The sequence below is a fragment of the Anopheles funestus genome, chromosome 3RL, assembly GCF_943734845.2.
Source record: "Anopheles funestus chromosome 3RL, idAnoFuneDA-416_04, whole genome shotgun sequence".
Taxonomy (NCBI): domain Eukaryota; kingdom Metazoa; phylum Arthropoda; class Insecta; order Diptera; family Culicidae; genus Anopheles; species Anopheles funestus.
Genome location: NC_064599.1, coordinates 13,520,763 through 13,547,500, shown reverse-complemented (window position 1 = coordinate 13,547,500; position 26,738 = coordinate 13,520,763). Strand labels below are relative to the sequence as shown.

General features: G+C 41.9%; 3 protein-coding genes across 17 annotated transcripts in view; 2 read left to right on the top strand and 1 right to left on the bottom strand.

Annotated features, from left to right (window-relative positions):
* The window catches only part of LOC125769835 (gamma-aminobutyric acid receptor subunit beta), a 75,594-nt gene extending 65,292 nt beyond the window's left edge, over positions 1 to 10,302 (top strand). For all 12 annotated transcript variants that reach the window (XM_049438738.1, XM_049438731.1, XM_049438735.1 and 9 more), the window contains 2 exons: positions 2,146 to 2,630; positions 2,713 to 10,302. In XM_049438738.1, the coding sequence (XP_049294695.1) occupies positions 2,146 to 2,630; positions 2,713 to 2,877 (650 nt within the window). In that variant the 3' untranslated portion in view covers positions 2,878 to 10,302. The remainder of the gene's footprint in view (positions 1 to 2,145; positions 2,631 to 2,712) is intronic.
* A 146-nt stretch (positions 10,303 to 10,448) lies between these two features.
* Positions 10,449 to 14,211, top strand: LOC125769837 (uncharacterized). Its single transcript, XM_049438746.1, has 3 exons — positions 10,449 to 13,381; positions 13,459 to 13,753; positions 13,877 to 14,211. Exons 1-3 carry the CDS (start codon positions 13,203 to 13,205, stop codon positions 14,105 to 14,107), a joined length of 705 nt encoding a protein of 234 aa, XP_049294703.1. The 5' UTR covers positions 10,449 to 13,202; the 3' UTR covers positions 14,108 to 14,211.
* Positions 14,212 to 14,312: 101 nt separating this feature from the next.
* On the bottom strand, positions 14,313 to 26,632 carry LOC125769836 (mitoferrin). 4 transcript variants are annotated; one of them, XM_049438741.1, is made up of 3 exons: positions 26,144 to 26,632; positions 22,445 to 22,720; positions 14,313 to 17,856 (listed from the first exon to the last, which is right to left on the bottom strand). In XM_049438741.1, exon 3 carries the CDS (start codon positions 17,593 to 17,595, stop codon positions 16,357 to 16,359), a length of 1,239 nt encoding a protein of 412 aa, XP_049294698.1. In that variant the 5' UTR covers positions 17,596 to 17,856; positions 22,445 to 22,720; positions 26,144 to 26,632; the 3' UTR covers positions 14,313 to 16,356. The 4 variants fall into 4 exon arrangements, with proteins under 4 accessions (XP_049294698.1, XP_049294701.1, XP_049294699.1 ...); XM_049438744.1 differs by lacking the exon at positions 26,144 to 26,632 and adding an exon at positions 25,402 to 25,882; XM_049438742.1 differs by lacking the exon at positions 26,144 to 26,632 and adding an exon at positions 24,203 to 25,331.
* Between the last annotated feature and the right edge of the window lie 106 nt (positions 26,633 to 26,738).

Below are 26,738 nucleotides of genomic sequence, written 5' to 3'. Positions count from 1 at the left end.
ACGACAACTGATGGTACGGTTTTGTCGGACGGTTTAATTATCAAATAAAAAAACAAACAAATGCGAGCACCCGCAATATACATGGTTTGGCTATCAAGCACATTTCATTCCCATACGCTCACCTCAATCAATTTGCTTTACAATTCGAAAGCGTTCACAGCGAGTCGAGCAAACACGACTTGCAGCACTGGTTCATGTTCCGGTACGGAAATTAATACATACAAAACATACCATTTTTGCAAATCGGATGAATTTATTGAATACAATCAATGCTACTGCCGAGCAAAAGCAAAAAAAAAAAAACAAAACAGAACAAGGTAGCTACAGGTACGGTCTAAAAAATTCTGTCCCTCCAATTGATTGCAACGTTCGCGCTGAAAACAGCGAAACATCGAAACAATGTACCAGCACCTACCAAATGTCTCCCTAATTTGCACCCATTGACTCATTTCAATTTGCTACCCCGCAGGTCATCCTCACAAAATGAAGCTGTTTTTGCCGTTTTTGTTTTTGTTTTATCTTTTCACACGCCACACCAAATCCTTGGCAAATCAGGATCTACTCGTTTCCATGGAACGAAACATACATTATATGCGCTTACGTACGCTGGTTTACATAAACGCTTTCCCAATGCAAGCAAAAATGCAGCTAAATTTAACACGATCCTCATAGCGTGACTCAAAAACGGAGATCGTTCTCTCACTCTCTCCCTTGCCAATCTGTGCACAGACTAATATCGTAGCGAAGAGTGTGTTAAAGAGTATTTACGAAGCTACTAATCGAAGAGCAAAAGAAACAACAACCAAGAAAAAAACCCTCAAATGTAACATAATGGCACGTGGTGGTGACAAATAGCGTTACTTTTAGTTAATTTGATGAATTTATCGAATTTTCTCACCCCGTTCTCATCTCATGCATTGTGGCTCATCATCACTAATTCTCACGATTCGCACCAACCCAAACCAACAACAAGCTCACTGATTAGTGTGCAAACAAAAGTAAAACAGAAAGAAGAGAAAACCTTTTGCACTCATTATTAACCACAAAAGGAAACAGTAAAAGCAAAGCTTTCAATGCATAGAGCTGCTTAGGGTTGTTCTTATTTCTCACTGTAAGCACATGCTTAAAAGAAATAAGAAACACAAAATTTCTAAAAAAAAAAAGTAGCAATTTCTAAGCAGCCCTGTTGCAGTGAAAGTGAAACCTTTTCTCACACCAGAATCCATCTCATCTCATCACCCATCTCACGTCTTGTGTGTGTGTGTATGTACGTACCGAAACTGTACTCACTCCAATGCGGGTTCAGGTTCGTCGCTTCTTCACCGCTCATATCTCACGTAGGGACGTGTGATTGGATCACCGTGTTTTTTTTATGTTGTTGATGTGTTTTATTTTTTGTCTACTTTCTTTTTTTCCCCGTTAATTAAACGGCTAGTTCTAGCTCTCCACCCCTCTTCGTACAAACACTAGTTACCGTCCTCACAACCAATACGGGTATACGGGCGCCGGATTGAAGGATTTTAGTGCCCCCCGTGCGACAAAGCTGCCACATACAACTACACCGCGTGTTTCGCAAATTTCGCAATCTTCTCCCGTGCGCACATGTGCACGTGTGTGTGTGTGTGTAGAGAGTTTTTTTTGTGTGTGCTCTGCCTTTCAACACAGCAATGGTTTCCAGTGTGCAACAAAACACAGTCTCACGTGTACATCTCCGTGTCTCTCTTCCAGCAAAAAAAAAAACTTTAATGGCCTTTAAATGCTGTTCTCGTGTTATCAAGTATAGAATGTTTCAGTTACCAGTTTCTACCATTTCCGTTCGTTACTATTGTTTGTACATCTTGGTTTTGTTCCGTTTCTGTGTTGTTGTTTTTTTGTTTTGTTTTCGTGTGTCCATTTGTTTCTTTTTTTCTTTCTTTTTTTCTTTGTGATCAATTTTTTTTATCTTACGTTGCATACTTCTTAACACTTGTGATGCTTTTCGTACTTTACGTCGTGACAATGTTAATGTCTAGAGCTGTATAGAGTACAAGCTGTTACAACTGCACTCCACTGTCATGCGTACTGATATTACTTCTTTTTCTCCCCCCGCAAAAATTTGCGCATCCGCGCGCAAATGCTCTGCCTCCCATTCCCCACAAACGCCAGAGTATGCCACGGTCGGTTACATGGCTAAGCGGATACAGATGCGCAAGCAGCGCTTCATGGCAATACAGAAAATAGCGGAACAGAAGAAGCAGCAGGCGGCGGACGCGAACCATCCACCACCGCCGCCTCCGGTGGCGAGCGATCACAGCCATGGCCATGGTCACGGGCATAGCCACACGCACCAGCACACGCCAAAGCAGCAGATGGGTAGCCGGAGCGGTACGATGCAGAATGTGCCACCGAACATGGGTTCGCGCGGCTGCTCGATCGTTGGTCCACTGTTCCAGGAGGTACGGTTCAAGGTGCACGACCCGAAAGCCCACTCGAAGGGTGGCACGCTCGAGAACACGATCAATGGTGGCCGTGGCGGTGGGCAGCCGGGTGGTGGAGGTGGCGGCGGTCCACCCGGCGGTCCACCCGGTGGTGGTGGTGGCGGACCGGATGAGGAATCGGTAGCACCTCAGCATTTGATACACCCCGGCAAGGTAAGTTGTTGCTCGGCAAATAGCCCAACGTGTGTGTCACAGGAAGAAATCATTGCGATTGGCTTTGTCTTTCCCTTCGCAGGATATCAACAAGCTGCTCGGCATCACACCGTCAGACATCGACAAGTACTCACGCATCGTGTTCCCGGTGTGCTTCGTCTGCTTCAATCTCATGTACTGGATCATCTACCTGCATGTCAGCGATGTCGTGGCCGACGATCTGGTGCTGTTGGGCGAGGAGAAATAAATCCGTTCCGTGATACAGCGAACTCATGCGCCTTCCAAACCAGACCATAGGACAGCCCCGGGGCCCGATGTCTTGACTGGAAGGAGACGACGCAACTATGCGGTACCGCTGGTACGCAGCGACGCATCGAACGATTCTAACCTATTACCACGAAACGATCGACGTGCGGTGATCGTAATATCGCCACAATTGATCATGCTAGGAAGCGCATAGGTTAGGCAGGATTGTGGCTAGAAAGGGACTGGCCAACGTACCACACCGGTCATACAGACAGACAGACAGATAGACAGAAGAGAAAGAAAGAGAGAGATATAGAGCAAGAAAATTAGAAAAATAACCAAGAAAAAAAAAGAAAACACAGCTCATTCGATTCCCACTCATAGCCTTCATTGGCCCCTATCCTGCACACTTCCCCAAAAAAACGAATGTCCCTGTAAAGGACTTGTTCCTGCTCCATTCCCACCCCTACTCCCTCATTAGACACATCCGCCAGCCCATTTGTACCTATTTACTGCTTTGGTTCGATTTTTATACTTATACACCAATGAAGATGGAAACGGAAGAACTAAACATTAATTAAACAACAAGCGCGCGTGCGAGACGTGAAATTAAAACGACGTAGTCAGGCAAAAGAGAAAAAAGGCAGTGCCAGCAATGAATTGACAGCTGTACACTGTGTCACACAAGGACGGAACAGCTTTGAAGCGGAGGGCGGAGGGCGACAGGATTTGATATATATACATACATAATTCTAAACGAGAAAAAAAAACAAACAAACACCCGAACAGTTCGTAATGTATCAAAAAACGGAAACGGAAAGCACGTATTAAATGCATTAAATAGCGCTGAAGGCTCGCGACACTGCGTTGGTAGAGGCGCAACAACAAGTATTAATTAAACGGGCCAGAAACGCAACAAGGCGCAACACAAAACAAACAAAAAAAACCCTAGATTTTATCGTTCAACTAGCGAGATACCAAGTCCACATTGAATGGCTAACGAATACCACACCGTAAACTAGCAAAAAAAAGAAGCAAAATGCAAAACTTATCTAACACACACACACACATATACACAGATACACACACACATATACATATACCCGGAACTCCCCTCAAAACGAGAGACACACGTGCAAAAGTATCAAACTCAATTATGGAAAGGCATCTTACGCCAATCGCCAAGACGACGAACAACCGCAAAGGCCCAAACGATCGCAAGTCACATGAAGCCGACAAGGATCGGCTATTCCTGGGAAAGTTTCGTGACCGCAAAATGAAAAAGGAAGGGTAATTGTTTAGGGTAATCAGATGATCAGGTGAAAACTGAAACAGCAAATTGTAGAGGATAAATTTGTCCCTGTGCAACAGTATTCCAGATTTATCTTCCCATTCACAAAACTGATCTCTGAACGCAACCCTTTGGTTTTTTAATAACATCCCCCCCACACACTTCCGGAAATCCATGCCTATATCCTCCGAGAGGTGCATGTATATCCTCCGGGATTTTGCTATCGAAACCATCTTTTTAAATGCAACTACCTACTCAACACCTCTCCCTGTCTCGTTCTCGCACACAACATCTTGGTGAAACATCTTTATGCACGACCGCCCCAAAAAGAAAAATCCCCCCTAGTGATCCAATCCCAACACCTGATCAAATCAAACTGCACTGCTAAACCATTAGTAATACCACCATTTTGTCCAGAGCAAATGTACAGCGACACACACACACACGGGTACACGGTGAATATTGCTCATGCCACGGTGCGGCCCCTTTTAAAAACAAAAAGCACTTACTTAACACTACTAATTACTACTACTAATTACTACTAGTACTACTTAACTACTACCGCTACCAACAGCAACAAAAACACATACAAAACTACTACTACTCCCATCACCTCATTGCATTCACCCTGTTTTTAAGCGGTGTTAAACCGAAGTTTTGGGTTTTTTTTTGGGAAACTCTTTCCTTACCGCTTCGTTGATGCTTTTCTCCTTTTTCGCAACGTTTTTTTTAACCACAATTTTTGGGTGGCTCACCAGACTTGCTGTGAGGAAGATATCGATGCCATTAACTGCCAAAAATATCTTACCTATTTGTTTTGGGTTTTTTTGTTTTCCTGCGCCATACGGACGACAAATGCGCCAGTTTTGACCACTGTCCCGAACGTGTTCAAATTGGTCAGCCGCGGTTGCTACTGTATCTTGTACAACAATGCTCTTTCACACATACAAACATACACACACAAACAAACACTTACACATCGGTTGGGAACGATCGTGTGGCCCAACGTCCCGCCCCGAGGGACCGATAAATGCTTCCAGTGTAAAAGAATCTTCAGGGAGGAATGGAGAGTTAAGTGAAGATTTAAAAAAAAAATACAAAAATCAAATAACACACAAACCGAAACCACGAACGGCACCGAAAACAATGCGAACCTTTTTGCCAAATTATGTGACCAGCTAGCAATTAAAACGATCCCTCGACAACGGTACTGAAGTGTACAATATCTTACACCGGCTTTGCCCCAAAATACATACACCTTCATCGTTTGCTGCTAACCTTTGCACTAAACTTCATCCTGCGGCTGTTTAGTTTAGAATGCCCGGTTGTTTTGTTTTTGTTTATTTTTGTCTGTCGCAATCACACACGATCACGTGAAGATCCTCGACCATCGTATAGCTCGCTAGTGAGCATCCGGTTCGGTGTCCGGGTTTATATAGGATAAGTTGTTTCATAGAGCAAGCAAAGTGCATCAATATACTAGCAAGAAGCGTACGGAAAATCACTCATAACTGCGGCACACAATAACACATCTTACACACACACACACATACATCTACAGACATAATCCTCCCCTCTATCTCTCTCTTTCCGTACATACAAAACTGACAAGTAGTGCAAATGCAAAACAAAGAGAAAAAAAAACAATGTTTAAGAGCAAAAGGAAAACTCGTGATTACAAAAGTTGTTGTTTCCGAAATTTTATAGTTATTCTATCTCCTATAGGGGTTTGTTAGAGCGAAAGGACCGCAAGAAGTAACGAAAAAAAACAAAAGAAGAAAAAAAGAAGAGCAACACACAGTGAAGAAAACAAAAAGAGAATTACCAGCGCAACACACAACAAAAAAAGAAGAAGAACAAAGAAAGGGAAAATGAAAAACTCTAATTAACTAATTAAATAACATACGTAGGACATTGACTATTCGGCACCGATACCAATTCACTTAACCGTTCAATAACAAAAGAGAAGCAAAAGGGAGAAAAAAAAGGATATTTTGGAAAGGTTTTGCGCGCACAAATAAAAAAAAAACACACACACACACGAAAAGAAAAACATGAAAACTTACACATACACGCACGCAAACAATGAAACACACAACTTCCACACGAAAAACACACAAAAAAACACAGGAAATGTAACAAACTACTGCTTTGGTTTATTGGGCTGAACGAAAACGAAAGCGGGAAACGAAATTTACTAATCGCATGCCGCCATTACTACATTACTTGCTCTTGAATGCGTAGATGATAACAAAGAAAGAAACAAACAAATACACAACACACACACACACACGTACAGACGGAAACAAAATGCGCAAAAAATGATACACATTTATACACACATTAGTAAGAAAACTCGTTGTAACCAAAGTATTGCAAAGTAAACAAAACAAAAGAAGTCAAAACAAAACAAAAAAAAACGTAACTGCAAAACAAAACTGTCAGATTGATTGGAAAACGGAAAATAGATTGTTTTTTTCATACTAAAGCTAAATCATTTCGTTGTTCGTTGTTTTCACTGATCATCTGAAAAAAAAACAAACAAAAATATCAAAACTGGCGCACTTGTTCCTTGTTCCGTGGGGTAGAAAGGGTGTTGTGGAAATCAACCCCCCAACAAATCAATGGAGCATTGGTGTTTCTTTGTTGCTTTTACCTGATATATCACCTGTGTTTAGGGGGAATTATTTCAAGGAAGTGTTGAAAGATTTCATTCATTGTTTTGTTGTTTTTTTGTTTTCTTTCTTGTTGTTATAATGTACACACCAAAAACCTTAAGCACCTTTAATGCAACTTTAATAACCCTAACACCTAATTCAACGCACAGCATCCTTCCCCCCGGGTTAACACCCCCTCCTAATCCAGTTCCTTTATGAAATCACATCGCACACATGACACACATACACAAGATTCGTTAAGCCGTTTTGCATGGAAAAGAACTAACATTTTCGCACCTGCAACCAGCACTGACAAGAAAATCGGGACGCGCGCTCTCGGAAAGCAGTAGGAACAATGTGACACAGACAACAAAAAAAACGGAGAGCAGAAGTAATTCCAAGCAAATAATGCACCGTCGTTTTTCTTCCGCTCACAAACAAACAAAGAAAGTTAGCACAACAAACCAAGGCAAATGAACAAGACAATGTGCAAATTAAACTAGACGTAAGCAACCCGTAAGCAACACGGATCGTTTTGCGGTGGACGGTGATATGTGCGTATGGGAAGTAGTATGAGTAAATTTAATGATATTATCGATAAAAAAACACACAGAAGAAGAAAAAAACAAACTATGTTCCAGAACTTCCACTTTCCACGAAAACAGTAGGCATGCATAGTTCCAACAGAACAAAAAAAACATACAAACACACGCAAACCTACCCACGGGAAGGGTAAGATAAGCATAAAAAGCATGTTCTACAAAGCACTAAACAATTGGTAGAATTCAATGCAATATCTCTTAGCAGTACCATCATAAAAAAATGCGGGAAAATCACTTTACAATGATACTTCGGCACACGCAACACTGTTACGTTTCCTAGCCATACACAGCAAAGGAAGGCATCAAGCAGAATGGCTCACTCGCAAGAGTATTTAAGAAATTCTAAATTTATATAATAGCGAAAAGCAAAATCGTAAAACGAAACAACATGGCAAGTGGTAATGAAAAGCAAAAAACAAAAACAAAAAAACAGCCACACAGTTAAAGCGTAGTGAAAATAAATCCTTCTCTACCGTTAAAGCAAAAAAAAAGCAGTTACTATTTCTTCGTAGTGAAAATTGTTGAAACATGTTTAAAAAACACACACACACACACACATTCGCGAGTTCAATTCGGTAATTCGAATTGGTAGTGTTCGCTACTATTGTGCGTTATCACGCATCGACAAATGTGCTTTGCTCATCGAACTTTTCGTTATACACGGTACACTTATCGTTTATGTTTCGAATATTACCATCATCATCACCGTTCGGTTATCTTTTACAGATATACCCAAAAAAGATTGAGACTTTCGAGTTCTCAGATGATCAGTTTTTTTTTCAATTAGAGGACTTTGTGCTACTGGCCACTGGCTTCTATGGTAGAGCAAATTCTTCATTCATTAGTCACAATCGAACAGAACAAACCTCCATTCAAATACGAACACTAACAGAGCGAACACGAAAACCAAACTAAGGCAAACAAAAAACGCAAAGTAGGACTTATTAATTGAAGCAACAGAACAGAACAAAAGTAGCGAAACGATGTGCGCAGTGACAGTATAAGAAGTAAGTTTGAAAAAAGCAAAGCGTATTACCGTAAAAATAAACATAATTAAGCGCAAGATATTTACTCGTCAAATATCTGTAGATTATGTGTCTTTTCACACAGTGGGGTTCGCGTATGGGAGAATTACTTTTCAACCAACAAAAAAACAACCCTGAAGGAACTGCTCAATTATATTAGCGAAACTGAAGTAAACCAATGAATGAATGCACGCGCTCTATGATACCAAAAGCAAATTGGAACATTACTATCGTATCCCTAAACGGGAGAAGCGCGAAACAAGTAGTGAAATTTATGACAACACATGTTACGTATGGTTTGTGGATAGAATTTAAAAGTATATTTAGTAACTTTTCCCCCCCCATTGTATCCAGATGCGTATGCTAGAATTCTTCCACCCATAACACACAAACACACACACACACACACAAAACGGTCCTGCACCTTCTTAGCATACCATACCTCCCTCACGTAAGTAGACCCTAACACGGTAAAACACTTTTAAACTGAAAAGGATCGGACACTGCAAGCGAACCATTAATGTGAGGTTTTGTACTTGTCGACATAAATCGACATTACGTTACTACCAAAAACGGCGCGATCAGTGTTTAACACGAATCGAACAAGTGATTACAAAACTGTACTAAAATAAAAAAAAAAACAAAAAAAATCTATCGAAAGGGCAAGCGGTCATTGAAGTTCGTCCTTCGTCCTTAATATCATCGATAGCAGAGGAATAGAAAAGGAAAAAAAAACTTACAATATAATAAGCACCGTACTGAGTGTACTAGTACCGAGAACGAAAAACAAAAGTGGAAAAGAAGAAGAAAAACAGCAAAAAAAATTATATAAATATTAAAAAAAACACTAAAAAATAACTTATCACACAAAACGTGAGCGCACTTATGAAAAATTCGAATACATGTAGTAGTCCAAAAAGAAGGTTCGATACGTTTTTTCAACAACAACAAAAAATTAAACCGACAGCACGGTAACGGTAGAGAAACGCAAACGCAACCGTACTGGTAAGCTTACTGGACCACTCCCAAAAACTCCAAATAACAACCGAACCGAAGGTACTTCTACTTACTGCTAGAGAAAGTCAACAATTAAGCATGGCCGTTTGCCATTTTACCGATATATAAAAAAGGGGTGTTCGGGTAATTACTACCGGTGGCAATATTTAAAAAAAAGGCAATGTTCTTGCTTAGAATAGATTTCGGTTCTTCCAACAAAAAAATCATAACCTAACCTATCTACAGCAGAGAAACAACAATGTTCTACATTAACCATAACGTAAACGCTACCGGCACTGCAATAGGGTGCAATTTACGCTTACATGAAAGATTTTTTTTATTATTCTTTTGTTATATAATAATGTTATTCTACACTCTGAATACCCTTATAGCACTGTGTTTTGAAAAATAGTTTCTTTTGTTACTTCACTAGCTTGTATTGTTTTTACTTTTTATTACCCTTTTATGCATTCTATACTATCCGATACAACCTACTAGCTACCAAACACAAACACAAACACACTTCCCCGTTCCAACATCTCAAAAAAAAACCCTAAGGCATCCTTCCCAAACAAAACAGATGTAGAAGAAATGGCTACAAATCAAAAGCAAGCAAGAAAGAAAAAAACAAAACCCACAATGTGATTGATCTGTGTAGGAACGCAAAAGCTGCGAAGCATCTTCATAAAAAAAGAAAACAGATATCTCAGAGACTTGTAAGCAGTGATCTCGAACTGGTAACGCAACATTAAGAAAAAAGAAGAAGAAAAACACATAGCGAAAGCATAAGTTGAGTGTTATATAGAATGCAACAAAAAAAAACCCAAACCAAAACTAACAAAAAAAAAGAAATAAGCAACACAATTGTAGTGAAAATGGATAAAAGCAAACAATGTGTAAGTATGTGTTAAATACTCACTGTACTCTAATATTAGCATAAAAGAAAACAAGAAGAAAGAGAAAAACAAAACACACTTCAAACGGAAAGAATAAGAAACCGATAGGTGAATGGTATATATAGTAGAATGCTAAATCACAGCAGCAAAAGCGTACTGTAGCACTGAGAGATGTTTCTGAAATAGCCGTGTCGTAACACGAAACATTCAAACATTCAGAGAAAAATAATTATATACATATAACAAACAATGAGGGCAAAACAAATGTACGAGAAACTATTATATATATACAAAACATATATATAAATATATATATTATATATATGAAAAGCAAACAGAAAAGGAAAAACACAAGAAAAATTCTAAATAAATATAAATTTTTTATATAGGAATGTAATATCTTACAGAAAACAAAAGTACACAGTGTGAAAAAAAAACAAAAAAAAACCGCAGCATTGTTTCTGTTTGCGCAGTGCTGTGAAAACATGTGGAACATGGGTAAGAAGCAAGAAAACAGAGCAAAAAGAAAATAGACGCACACAGTTAAGAGAGAAAAAAATACTTTCACAAACATAAACACAACAGCGATAGCCGTTCGAACTAGATTTGTAAATATTTAAGTTATTGAGCAAAAAACCCATAAGAACCACACACCCGCCCCTGTACTAGGTCACAAAACTCACTCACGTTACAATGCGCGTATATTCGCAGGGCCAGCTGAGTACATGAGGTGGGGAACGGAAAATAAACACCCGTTCGATGATCAAACCAATGTCAGAGCATAAAAACCAAACCATTATACCAAACACAATTATTGCCCGACTATGTAAAATAGGTACTCTTCGCTGCAGGTACATTGCATATGCAGGGGCTAACGCGCACACATCAACAGCGGCGCCAGAAAGCTGCTAATAGGGCACAGGGAACGCATAGGGTACATGCTCAATCTTTCCATACGCGGCAGTTCGGAAATAGAAGGCAGTAAATGGTCAAGTGGCAAGCTACCTTTGTTATCACGTTACGCTCAATGACAGTAGGACGCGACAGTTTTTACGCGAAGATTATAACCAACATAGGTGAGGAAATGCGGTAGTAAACAAATAAATCAAATTGCATACATATTCCAGTTTTTATTACAAAACTCTTACTAAACACACATCCCCCAGTCAACGTAAGTAGCGAAACAGAAGTAAAACAACATGCAAAACAAAAAAATAACATGCAAAAATCAAACACACAGCAAAAACAAACAAAACAAACACATAATAACAAGAACAGCAACTACAAAAAAACATAAGCCTTAAGCTGGTATTTTCCGTCGGTCCATCACCGTTACAAAATGGTTATAAAAACTTTTATCCATACCAGGGCCATAGCCATCAAAATGCCACTAGTTAAAATATATTTATATTATAATAAATACTCACAGTCGACAAACAGAGCCGATAGATCCTTGAACACGCCACAGTAAAAAATAAAATCTTTGCGAACAGCTCCGTGAGTCAGTAAGCGAGCCAGATAACGATACGAGACCATTCCCCCCTTTGCACTAATGAGCACGTGGGCTAGCCGAAACCCAGCCGGAAAGAAAATTCAATATTGCCCTGGTAATATAAGCAAAGCAGAAGAACGTCTGTGAATTGTATGCACCGAACACCGAATGATCTTACTATTAACGGCCGGTGAATGCCGAAATCCTAGAAGCAATGTCCAAAATGGAGCGCGAATGTGCGTGAATAACAAACGTAAAACTATAGCACAGTTGTAGCGTCGCCAGTCAGAACGGAGAAGAGAACGATCTAACATGTAAGTCAGCGGCAAACAAGCAAAAGCAAAACGCCACGAAAGATAACGATAGTAAATAGCAAAAAAAAGCAGAAAGTGAAACGAAACCACGATACAGTAGCAGAAGAAGAAAAAAAACACGTTCGAACGAGGTATGAAAACTAATGAAACAGAGCTAAACACAAAAAAAATGAAACGAAGTAAAGCGAACAAAGCTTTCCGCTGCAAAACAAAGCAAAAATATAGCAAAACAAAGCAAAACAAACAAACATATTTATTGTTCCAGTGCATTTGTTTCGTTTAGCGATAACAAAACAAATGATATTCATTTTTCAAACCATTTTGTGTATTATGTTAGGACATTTTAATATGAAAGTGAATATGAGTAGGGCGTAAAGGAAGCAAAGCGGTTAAAAGTAACGAAACAGTAGCAAACATTCAAAGGAAGAAACAAATATACGCACAAACAAACATAACACAGACAGAGAATATGAAACACACTACACTAAAGCAACACAGCAAGAAGAAATAAACAGAAAAATGAGAAAATAGAAGAAAAAAGGCAAATGGTACAGAGAAATGCGTAACACAAGGTGACATATGTATCGTTTCGTCATAACTTTAAACGAGGAAGAAAAAAAGACAGAAAATAAACAAATTTAAATACAAAAAACACCTTTTTGTCCTGACTATGAATTCTTTCCTGTTGTGATACTATCACATTGCAAATGCTTTAAACAAACCGATCAAAATCCCTCCAGCTAGTGTTACTGTACTCACCCGAATGAGAAAAAAATCACACCGTTTTGCGTTTTGTTTCTGTTGCCTGAAGAATAAACACGGCCAATGCGCATGATTCACGATTTTGCTTGGCAGCTATAGAATGTCAGCTGTTGAAAATTTGCCTCCGCCGGTTCAGTAGAGACGACGCCAACGGGAAGACGATTCTGCTTCTGGTTTACCGTATTCTGAAACGATAAACAAACTCTCTGTGATACTGTTAGCAGTAGGTCAAATCTGTGATAGGAAACTTACCTTACCAGTGCGTCTTCCGTAAGTTAGTTTATTGAAGTCATGCTACGGTTTTCACTGTATCGTTTGGTGGTGCTATTGTGTGTGGCAACCATTATCTACACGACGGTTCGCTGGTGCCAAATTCTCTTCGGTCGGGGAGATTCCGAAAGTCGCCACTTTCAGCATACCTGCAACATGACCGAACTGTATCGACACGAGCTGGAACATTTGTTCGAAAGGTTTTTGCAAACTTCTAGCTGCTCCAAGATGTTGGACCGTAGTGTTATGGGCAAATTTGCTCTATTTTGTTTTGCAGAGTGCACCGTTTGTTGGACCAACACGGACTTACACACTTCCTCTGCTACGGTACACTTTGGGGCCAGATACACATGGCAAAGATGTTACCCTGGCGGGAAAAGGCAGAATTCTGTGTTCTGAATGAAGAATTGATGCGTCACGAAGAGGCACGATTTATACGTAATTTCTATGCCAGCGAGCTACAGATCCACTATCTCCACTCGGAAGGTATCTATAGGATATTCGCCAAGGAGTCCACCGCACGATATGTTGCGCCGTACGTAGAGTTGGTCGTATTCCAGCTGGATGAACCGGTAAGATTAAGAGATCATCATTATTTGTCAACAAACATACAAAGATACCCAAAATAGGATAAGCTGCAGTTGTTATGTAAAACATTAATTCATTCATTCATTTTCCAAATTTCTTACACACAGCAAGGAACGTACAAACGCATCGGCTGGAAAAGACGAGTATTACCACCGCATTGTGACTGGACGCCTTCGTTGGAATGTTTTCCAATCAATCTGCTACAGGGTACGCTACCGAAACGACCACTCGGGCGATACTTCTACACCGTACCGATGGGTGGTATCGAGATGCAAAAGTACCACTACCCAGATAATTGGTGGAAAACCGTTAAAGTTCGCAACTGCAACCTGCATTAGGCAACGATGTGGTTATTGTGGCATAAAATGTCACCGGAAACAACACGCGCACCTGTGTAACATTATCAGCTCAACTAAAGTAATAGTAAAGATTATGAAATTGACACATATTTTCCGTTTCTTTCGTGTCGTTGCCGGTTTTTCTTTTCTTCTTCGGATGCAAATTGTGTAATTAATCCTTCCGGTTTCGTGCACATGTTCCACATACTGTTCAACTGTTTCAATGCATATACAGGTTGTTGAAATAGTATTTTGTTTTTATTCTTTCGAATCTCTGTGGACGAGCGTGTGTACGTGTTTGTGACTGTTGTCCGTTTTGCCATTTTGTGTTCGTGCTTACAGCATTCTGCACTTTGTACCTGGGGGGGGGTGGGGAAGGGGTTTCATCTCTAGATGTGAAGAAACGTCGTACCAATAGCCTTGCTTGCCTGACTCTTTCCTATATCTGATTCACCGCAGCTAACTGACCATTTTTACGGGCCAAGGAAAAAAAAACAAACAACATCCACAAGAGTTTGTGTGTGTTTAACGACATCCTTACGCATGTTAGTCTGAATCTACAACACTGAAATCGAGGATACGAAGAACACACTTTAAAGTGAAACTGAGGTATACATTTTCAAAATGACGTTATCCCTCCCTCGGTCCATTACGCGGTACGCGGCACGCACTCCACTTTCCGTTTAATTGACTCTTCGGATTGATTTTCCACTAGGCTATCGTCTGGTCAGTTGAAAACTGTGATCCTCTGTGCGCAAACATTATTATTTTATAACATTTTAATTTAATTTCTTTGATTTTATCCTAAATGTTTGCCCTCCGTAGCTTCTTCCTTCCTACCGCCCAAGGTCCAATAACTACAGGAACCCAAAAACACTTGTGACAAAAATCGAAGTATTATCACAAGCATGAAACTTTGCAGGGGGGGGGGGGGGGGGGAATCCCTGTTTAATACCATAACCTGATCATAAATATCAAATTATCGAGAAAAACAAAACAAGTTCACCACGAAAACTGCACACCGCACGAAGGAAAGGAATATGTTCAAAATTTTGTTTTCCAAACTGTACATTTACATGGCATTCCTAAAACAATACAAAATTATAATGAGTATAAAAGTACGCCAAATCATCGCTGCCTCGAAAGAATCTTTCCTGGCTAGATAGTTCTAAATTTGCAAATGGTTTTGCGCATAATACACTTGCGTATCCCCGAGTACAAGCCGGGAAAGGGGATCTTATCCTTTTCGCATGTTTCCGTTTTCATTTGTCGTTGTGAAGATCGTTCCTCCAACTGTGCGAACACTAATAATTTGATGAATATATGTGGCAGCTCTAAGCAATGTTCTGTCTTTCTCATCAAATCCGAAACAGAACGTTTGATGCAATGCGGATACATTGTGCCGGTACATTATTTAAATGGCCTGACACACCCGCACACGGACACAACAAACGGTTATAGTGGTTGCATGATAATACAGCAGGAACGTAATGCACTGGTTTAGCACACAAAACGGCACACTAAAACGATGTCTTCGAGACATGCGCTCCGTGTGCTATATAGCGCCCTATGGCAGAAGGTTTGCAGCAAACGACAATGAGCAGTGCCCTCCTTTGTCCCCTTAACGGTCCACTGAAATGGCTTCGAGTCAATTGAGCGACCGTGCGCCTCCATGCCGATGCAAAATTACAAACGGTAACAACAGTAACATTCACTGTTCACTCATTCATCTGCCCTCAACTCGGTGCTTGTTGCTGGGCCCTTTCTACCGTTCCGCCAGGGATAATGTAAACTTAACAAAACGCTGTACTTTGTAAGGTGCGTTAATGCATACTGACTGCGCCCAGGGACAGGTGGTTCTTCGAAGCCGATCTCTCAATGCGCGCGGGCTCACGCATATCCACACAATACACTTCTCACTCGCATTCCCATGTTCACCTTCGCTTCGCTTTTACCGCTCTATCTAACACTATCTGTGTCGTACTTCCGCAACACGGTAAGCACATCTCACAATTCTCGCGTCCTCCGCTTGGTATAGACGCTCTGCGTGATCGTCGATTTGCTGTTTTTTTGTTTGTTTGTTTTCTCCTCCTTTGTTTTGTGTTCTGCTTCATCTAAAAACGCTAAACCAACAATATTATTAACTTATCAGCAGACCGGGTCCGCACTTCGAGTGCCGGTCGTCGGTCGTGCTGTTTCGGGAAGGGACCGCTGTCTGTTGTGACCTGTGTCCCGTTTTTCTTCAGGCTCTAGTTCGTCCTTCGGACGTCGGTTAGGTGGTTTGTATCATTCGAGTGCATCGTGTTGTAGCTCATCGCTCCGTAGATGCCGGCGCCCGACATGGCCGGCAGTTCGGGACCACCGCGCGGTATCAACCCGGCCGGGCTGCCACCACCCTTATTATCGCCGCCCACCGTACCGCCCGCACCGTCCCGCTCCTGGCTTCGGATCAGCAAGCTGGCACTGTTGACACCGCTGCACCCAGTCGGGGACGCTTCGGCACTGACGGAAGCGCTCGCCGGTATCATGTACCGCAGATCGGTTATCGTTGGCGTTTTGTCCTCGTCGGCGACAGCTAACGCCCGTGTGCTTCCGCCGGTCGTCGATCCACCAGCGATCGGTTTCTTCACGCGCGACAGGATGTACTTGAAGAACTCGTACGTCGACCAGCAGATCGCGGTGGCCGGCATCTGGTACAGGACGCGCGCTTGCATACCCTTGAAGAAACCCATCATTCCTGCCGTGTGGTAAATTTTCTTTGCCGCCTCGACGAGCCCGCGCGTTTTGCCGGCACCGTCCTCCTGCGTGTTCAGCAGCGTCTTGCAAACATCGAGCGGTGTCGTCAGGGCGGATGCGGCTGCACCGGCCGCCCCACCCGCCACCATATGTACAGGGGGATTGTATTTATTGTCTTTGTTGAGCAGCTTCTGGAAGAACTCGTACGTCGGGAACTGGATCGCCGAGTAGGGTATGTTCATAACGAGCTGCGTCGAGTAGGACCGGTAGAACGCCCGCAAACCTTCCGTCCGGTACACCTGGGTGGCACAGTGCAGGATCGATCTGTACGGTGAGTTGTACATCTGTAGCCGCTGTTTCACCACATCCGCCGGGTTCGAGACGGCATCGTGCACGAGCGTTGCTGCGGTCGCCGATAACATATAGTTCAGGTGATCCCGATCGGAAACTGTGGCGATCATCTCCTTCGAGCACTCGTACGCACCGAAGTACAGTGCGTGGGCCGGTCCGGCGCCGGCCACCACCGCCATCACGCCCCGGAACGGACGCATTAGCCCCTCGTTCCTGATCATATCGCGCATCGTCGACATGATTGTGTCGTGCGCTTTCATGTGTGTGAGCGACTGCATGCGGGTTTTCACCGAGTCCAGCGGGTACATGACGCAATGCTCCATCACACCGGCTATCGCACCGGCCGTCATAATGGCCGGCACACTCGACGTCGGCAGCTGTTCATATTCGTCCGAATTCATGACATATAATTGTGGCTGTCGGTATGTTGCGATCGGGTAGTGTTTGGCGCTTTACGCTTGATCGTTGCTATGCTCTGTCCACACTACCTTCACGCGTTGTACGCCTTACTAAAACTCCAGTGCGCGGTTGTACGAAGGTGTATCCAGTTTGAGTGTGGCACTCGCAAAGATGTGCCCCACGGGCTTGAAGATTTATCTTTCTTATCGTTAGATGGTCAACATTACATTCTTCAACGCTGATCCTTGCGACTCAATCTGAAACTAAAGAAAAATAAACAAAACGTTACAAATGAATAAGATAAAAGCTGTAAGATTAGTTCATCTTTTATTCGAAACGACCTAACAAACACTTTTCTCCTGTTTCATATACATTCTTCTGCTGGATCGTCTGTTCATTACACAATCGACAGCATAATCACACAACAAGCTCCACCAATCGAACCGAATTTCTCAATCAAAAGTTCACAGTTCAACTCACATGCAATGCAAAAGATTATCGTTACCTTCCCTCCACCATCAATTGCAACAGAACACGATTGCAACAGGTTGTTTTATAAGTGATAATTAAGCTCCAAAAAAATGCATCCATCACATGATTCTGTGAAAGAAGCAAGTCACAGTAAAATCTAGCTCTGATGGTTTCAGTTTCACTCCATCGCAGGTCAGCACACATTGGGTGTTTTTGGGGACCTATCACCCTTAACACATGCGTGAAAATTGGCAACATCGAAATTATTGCTCAAATTGGATGCACAATAGCCGGGTCTACATTAACGGCCCCTGTGAGCACAGCTTCAGCACCAGTACTTCTCTTATCGAATTGTTACCGCTCCTATAAGGTGGCGTTTATCAAACCGTCCTTATCGCTCGTAGAAACGGGCACGACCGTAAGTTCATCATCTTCACGGTTTTCACGCAGATACCGACCTGCGTGTACAACTAAAGCGAACACCGGAAAACGGTATAGCCATCCACTAAGATATGTGGCTTTTTTTGCGTGCAAAATAAAGATTAGTGAACGGCCACTAACGTTATCATCGTAGCGATTACTATCATTGCGATAAAATGAAACATATTTAGCTTCTGTCAGTTTTACACATTACTTAAGACCGTTTTAACACTACCACCAGAATATCCCAGACGTCCTAGGTGGACGTAATATCACCACAAGATTGTATAATAAACCGAAAACCGTACCCCACACCTGCACACGAGTGTAGTTCCACAAACGGAAGCTGTTGTCGACGCTCCTGCCTCAAAGCAAATGCCGAGGCGGTGGTCAAGTACGGTATCATTTATTTACAATAAAAAAATTATCCCCCACTATGCGCGCGACCTACCGGTTATCATCTTACCGCATCGTAGGGAGCTACTTGATGTATCAACCTGGACTTTCTTGCTGTCTCGTTTTGTTAATGCTCGCTCTCTCCCTCTCACACAAACACGCACACAAGATTCTTGAAGCCGGCAATCGGCTTATCACGCTGCGTTGAAAATATTCAATTCGCAAAGCATCAATCACAATGACGTAACGTAGTCGACGCATCGATGACAAAACGTAAAGCAAGTGGGTGTTATCCGCCGACTCAAACAGCTGATAAGATACACTTCTCCTCCACGCGACAAGTGCTTGCCTGGGAGATTATCGGTTATTTCCATAAAATACTACCGGATAAACGCCCACCACTGCTGCGGGCGGGGAGTGGAGAAAAGTGCAATCGATTGCATCGGGACAGTCTGATGACCTGACTCCCCTTCCCCACCCGTAAGCTTATCCCCGTCGACCTTGCGCCGGTAAAAAAACCGGGATAGTTGCGGAAACCTTGGGAGCAGATATGGGGAGCAGTCGCGGGGTCGCGGATTACAGGAATGCCAAGCAAAACAAACCACTCGCTCGAAACCACGATGGTAGCGTGCCGGTTCTATTTGTAAAAACCATCCTAGACGGTTGTCGTTATCAGCTGAGCCGAACGCGCCAGTCATCCGGTTTGCGCTGGTACAGAGTGCTGCACTTTTGCTGCCGTGTGTGGGAATAAATCGTCGCCGCACACGGCGGTAAGTCGATGTGTCATGGTGATCACGTTTTTTTTCTTAATCATTTCAATGCATTTGCAATTGCAGGTACTACATCAATAGAAATAACCGCGTAATGAAAGGGAGTTTCATTCCTAAAACTGTTTACAATAGATTCGATCTTCACAAGCGCGAACTATATCTTGTCACATAGAATAGATACAAGAGTAAGACCTATCTACTATCATGGGTAATTATCTACTCAAAGACAGGTTCAAACACATGTACCAATTATGAAATATAATTCATTTATGTTCTCTACAAACAGATTTCTTCGACCCTTTGAGACATTTCGATGCTTCCACTACAGCCATTTGAAATGCACCTAAAAAGACCGACATGAACTAGTTGCACATGATTGCCAGACTACCCTTCACGCCAATGCACCCTCTGGTGCTTCAACCATGTTGTCGTAAAATTTATTTTTAGCGTTCATCACAAATGCATTAACTGAGTGCGTTGCAAAAAAATGCATTGTAGCAAGATTTCGTACAGTTACACGCATCTATCTTCATCTAACCTCTTTCCTCCTTAAATTATTTAGCTGCAAAATAGTAGTATAATACTCCTAAGCTCTTCTTTAACATATAATTTTTCCTGTTTCTTAGTTCAAACTTATATATTCGTCCTACAGTTGTATCCTACTAAGTGAGATAGGCAAAACACTAGCTAAAAAACCCTCACAACGAGTCTCTCTTGATCATTACGAGTTCTGGCACAGATAATAAGTACTCGGGTACAGGGAGCGCGTGATCGTTCCACGATCGAGCTACATTCGCTGCAACACGTCCGCACCGTCTTCGCAGCTGTATTTTGTATTCGTTCATCGGGACACGTAGTCTAAGCCGACATTTTTCATAGTTTCGTGCAGCTAGTCAGGCGGAATTTGCAACGTCTTCGTGCACAGTGTCGCGTGTGCAAAATTCGTTTCACGTTTGTTATGTACTCGATTGATCTTAACGTTGACGGCGCGTTGAGAAAAACATACAATTAACTAAATAAAAGTTAAACACATTTAATCTATCCATTATCCTACCCTATCTGTGTTTTTGTTGACATGAAATTACCTATCTTTAATGAAGTATCCCAATAAGCTTAAGAATAGCACTGATTAGAATAATAAACAGCATCGAACAAGCTGACACAAGATCTTCGCATATATCTTTCAGTAACTCTTCCATCCAATTCCCCGCATTGGCAACAAAGCAAACCCGATCATCAGCTGATTAAACAGTTTGTCATTAAATGGACAAATAAAAAAAAATACCACAGCTATTCAATGTGTGCAACTCAATGTATTTACTTCGGTAGTTTTAGTTCCTTCCCTGCAACTTCTGCCAATGTACAGAATTTCTGACTCAACGCACAAGGCGTAGTGTGTTGATAGAACCAAATACGAACCGCCACAAGCGTGTGGAGCCGTACGTCGCGATCTGACCTTGAAATTCGCACCGTCATCGCCGAGTGAGCGCATGAGTTCGGGTCGGTGTGCACTGGCACTACTAATATGCCGGGGTCTTCTAACGTCGGCTCTGACCTCGTTTTGCATCAGTAGCTGAAGAGCAAAAGTAGAATTTAGCGCCTCAATTATAGGCGCATTCCTGTTCACGCCTTACATACATCGGCCAATACTTGCAATGATTTGAAGAACTGGAATTTTATGCCACAATCAAAACATTTGCAAGACAAGGTTCCGGCCCGGTATTATCGATTTCTTTCTTCATATCAAAAATATTTGTTAGAAGACCCAACCCATTCACCATAGCACCCAAGGTTAGGGTGTACGGCAAGTTCAGCGAAACGAATTCCAAGGTTCATTAACCAAAGCGCTACGAACGCTTCTTACATTATGCTGGCCCACCTGGCCCAACGTTTTGCGAACAGAAGAGAAAGTTTTTGTTTTTCAGTAAGAATTAACGCAAACTATGCGTCGCGGCTAGGTCTCGTCAGAAATCGTGCGGTTTTGTGATATTTGGTGCCCCATCCACAAACTACCATAGATCAGACGACGTAGACCAGAGTTGAATGCATGTAGCTAAAGGTACCAAAATCATGTCCTTTCTGTCTATTTGTCTATTTTTGGAATTACTTCGCTGTATCGATGTCCTGTTAGGGGCGTTCATTTTCAACGTGTCCTTTCTTGTTTTCATTTTGGATTTGTATTGAGATATGCTAAATTGTGTGACGCATATGAAAACATGACAAAGTATGAAGAGTTTATTACTTTTTCATCGACCCACGACGGGAGACTGTCATGCAGTACCATTTCACGTAGTTAATGTGTGTATACTCCTAGACGCGCCACAGCACTAGGACGACGGCAACAACGAATACCACACAGACACAAGTATTGGTGCAATGTACACATTCGCAGATGTGTACATCTACATTTTGATAGACAGCAAAAATCAATAAAACAAGGCAAAGTGCGGGGACAGAATTCAGAAATTGAATATCTTTCTCTCGGTTTCACTTTCATAACCAAGGACCACAACCTATAGGTGAAATAATTAACTTTAGTTCAATAAACCGATGAAAAATACTCGTCCAATTAGGTACATTATATGCTTAATCGCAAGCAATAAAGTCCTAATGCTATATTGTTAGTTTTCTTGTGCAAAATTAATCCCTTAAACGACAACGGTTGAAAATGGATCATAAATATCTGATAAATTCTATAAAAATCGAGCTTCTTCTAGAATTATTTTGCGAGCAATGTAAACGATAATTTGTTTATATCAGGAAAATTAAAAGATATTCATATAAAACGACTTACCGTCTTCAAAAGCTCTTTGCTGAGAGAAGTAACACCCCAATTGTACCATCCAAATCGAATAAAGATCCCCAGTATTGGCCAGTTTCCTGTAAACAATCGAAGCAACCACACTAGTCACCGTCGATCGTACACGCCTTATTCCACAACAATGATGGCTGATTGTGATCTTTAGGAACCTTCAGTTGTTCATATATAATACGTCATCGATCAATAATTGTCCCGCAAAACGTGTACTGCTTTCAGCGGCTTGATAACGAAGAGATGTTTGTTTAAATACTGAAATTAAAGTAAACAAGAAAGAAAAGATATAAATAAGTGCTAATCGTTGAAAGTGTGTTATTAGGAAAAAATAATTTACTCTAAAGCCACAATCACAATGTTCTCCAAACACTAAAATCCGTATTAAGCTCTTGGCAGGTTCGTACCCCGTGTATTGTAGAATTTGTAATTTGCTTTTAGTTGTAACCTCATTATTTACGCCACGTACCCCACGAGCACGTTAATGAAGTTCAAAAAACAAAAACAAACGCGTTTCGAATCGTACCATATCGTTCCTTAGGAACATGTAACCTGGCGACAGCGGTTTCTCATTACATTTTCAAATGACCACGTGTCGTAGAAAGAAAAAACGGACAATCATGATGATGTTCCTCTTTTTTCCACGGCTGTAGAATGTAATATTGCTCACAAAACAAACGCTTCACACATTTCATTTCCTAGGCAGAGAATATGATACTTTCATGAAAATAATGCATGATAAATAGCTTTCAACCGGAAACCACTTCAACTGATAACAATATTAATTTATATCAGTTAGTAGTAAGGCGGCTTGCGGTAAACGATAACTATCGTACGCTAACCAATCTTTGCTGCTGATTATCACCATTGATAGACGGTTTTGTTAATTCTAGAACAATTTCTTCTGTATGCTCGAAGGTAAAGTAAATGTTATGAAGTTGGAAACATAAAACAAACTCATAAAAATGAATATTGCTAGCTCGTGGAACATTCTTTTTTAGCTAACTAAAAATTTATGACCTAACGCGAAAGCAGATTAGAACGACGTACGTAATCCTCTCCATTTGTTGTTTAATTTTTTGTCTATTTTGTTTATCGCTCCATTACCTCTCATTTAAGAAAAAAAGCCCACAAAATATGATTTCGTTTTTGCAACAAACAGGCAATACGCTTTCAAATCGGTAATAAAAATGTTCTTTACGCTTTCTTTACCTAACCATCAGTTCTGTGCCCACCGGTACACAGGCAGCTGCATTCACGTGGAACCGGTTTTTGGCACTTTTGCCCACGATGCCGGTCGTGCTTTTTGACTGTATATCAGCAAAGAACATCGTAAGAACAAGCGCACAGCATGGACAGTGGGTTGCTTACTACGCGCAAAGTTTATTTGTAGAAGAAAGAGGAATTTTCCTGTTAATATTCAACCGAAAACGGCATCCAAGACACATTCCGTTGAATTGCAAATGATTAACACCCTGAAAGGTAATAAACCCACTTACGGGTGTAGCTTTGATTGCTATGAACCGAAGCGCAGGGCTCACTTCCATTATTGATTCTACGCGGAGCAGCAACAATAGTTGAAGGACGAATTTTACTGATTACTACTAGTCAGTTGGTCGGCCAATAGTGTTTGATAACGAAAAATTCTCAACGATCCGATGATAGCTTCACATCTTATTGTTTGATCACGTAGAATCATCCTAAAAGAAAAGGTCTAAATTATGCTTGTTAGAATTTTACCTGCCAGAATGGAATTTGAACGATCACTTCCGATGTGTCGTGTACACGAAAGATTTTATCCCAGGTCACACTATTTACACGGCACTTGTGTCGTGTGTCGTCTTCCCTTAACAGTGCGCATTACAAACAACTCAGCCTGCTGAGATGCGATATCGTTCAGCAATTGATGCCGTTTGTTTCGCAACTAGTATGTATGTTTGTCATGGAAAGAACCGCAAAACACGACCCAGATCGTGCCGGCTACAAACACAGCACTACACAGCACGGTGAATCCCAAGATGTTTCGCTTTTTTTCTTCCCCGCGAACAAATAAAACTTCTGCTGCTCGTTTTGATTCCAGAGCAAGTATGACCGGTTGATATGGCGTTTACACAGTACACTCTGCAGTAGCTCAACTGTGCGCAATCATTCCCATCGCTATCTCGACTTTGGGTCGCGTCCGATGAATCTGTGAGCAACCGTTCAAGGCTACACGATGGCTCTGTAATTTCTCAGACACCCCTTACAAGCGACACAACATCCTTTAGAACAAATAAGTTAACTGATTCGAATGTCGATACGTTTATCGCATATAGTGGAACAGTGCATCTTGGCTGGATAGTCATTGCCGGTTGCAGTACTACTCAATTTCAATAGCTACAACTAACACAGGTTCCACCTCCCATCCGGAAGGTGTTGTACTACTGCCAACAAACTAACTTACAGCATCTACACATGCATGCGCCTGCAAGCTGTAAATTGCATGAAAATAACAGAAAATCATCAGCTGTGCTGAGTGCAAACTTGCCTCCGTCAACAATTTCATTCTACCCTATGTTTTGCTCGGGCATTGCGCAATTTTTGACAGCTTTTGCTTCGGCGCAACCGTGGCCTGCTGGGATGAAAACAAGCAACGGCAGAAGGGCAAGATCATCCAGTACCATACACATACACACAACACACACACGCACCTTTCGCTCACATGCTGTTGCAAGCGATCGGGCAGCGGATCATTAAAAATAAACGCTTCCACACCACTTGTAGCTACTACTAGCGGGTTGGGCTGCCTCATTTCTTTGAGAAAGTTTTTAACGTGCAGCAAGCATGAAATGTGTACCACCAGCACCAGATACGACGAGTGCACACCATTGCAACCATCGCGGGCCGCGCTCTGCGAATGCTTTTGCATAATCGTCTCCCGTCGTGGCATTAGATTTTACCACCAATTTGTCGATGACAGCGACAACGACGACACAGGCTGAAACATTCTTGCGACAATCGGTTCGATTTCGCGCTGTGCCACGAACTCGCTACTGTTGAAGCGACAGGCAGTGTGGCCTGATGATTTTCCGTTCACTTTCTTGCACGCACTGAAGCAGTCACACCGGAGATCATTTCACGTTTACCCTTTTTCGAGACAAACCGTACCGACACACAGACAACCAGACCGGGTCAGGTTTTAGCAGTACCAGCGTAAGCATTACGCACGTTCACGCACGCACTAACAAAAACACATACACAGGCACGCAAAACCACGTACGGAATCCGGCGGACACACACGTTATGCTTCAATTGACCGCAACCCGCTATGACCCCACTTGCGCAACGACGGCTCAGAAAGTTTTTCCTGACTGCATACGCAGGAATTGGAATGCCATACAAAGCACGTATGGTACGACGGAATCGAAGCCAGCGCTACTGTAACAAAACGGATGTTTCTGCTTCATAAAAAAATTACTTCATCTGTTTCGTACAATCTGCTATAATCGTTCGTATTTGGCGGTAGTGATTTTCTCTGTTATTTTCCCATCTGCTACCGAGATGTTGATCTGCGTGCGGTGATATAGTTGCCCTAAAATGAAACGAAATCTACGCTTCGTGCCACAATACGGTTCAGCCGAACATACCGCAGAGGAACGAAAAACAAGATCAGAAAGATTAGATGATGCATGATGAAGTTACCTGCGGATATGCCGATTGCACCGCTGCCGAAGGGGATCCAAATTTTGCGTTCTCACCGATCCGCTGAACAATGATCCGGCAGGAGGTGCTGGAATTCGGTCACCAGAGATCCAGGCCGCAATGCACTCGTTGCGTTTGGTGTCCTGAGAAGCGTTTCCGGAGGCCGCCTGCACGGTACAAGTTTCTTTTCGCTGGCTGCCAAATGTGTGTTATCACGTAATATTGGCTTCTTCTTCTTCTTGTTCTTTTCAACGTGGTTATTGGAGGTGGAGTTCCGACCGCGAGCCGAAAGTTATATCCTTCAGCAATCGGCGCTATCTTACGATTTCAAACAATGCTTCCAAAACTATTCATCAAAACACGGAACACTAGTTATTACGCGCATTTCTTTTAAGTTATTGGTTAATGCTTTACTTTTCTACACACACGATTTGTTTTGCTAAACCGCCATATTGATGTTGACAGTTTTGCTGTCAACGATGGTTTACATTCCACAGCTCAGCACTTCCACACATTTTACCCCCACAGGGTGTAGTGAGATCAATTTTTCATATTTCTTGTTCCAGACATTGCTCTTCCGTGAACAATTAAAATT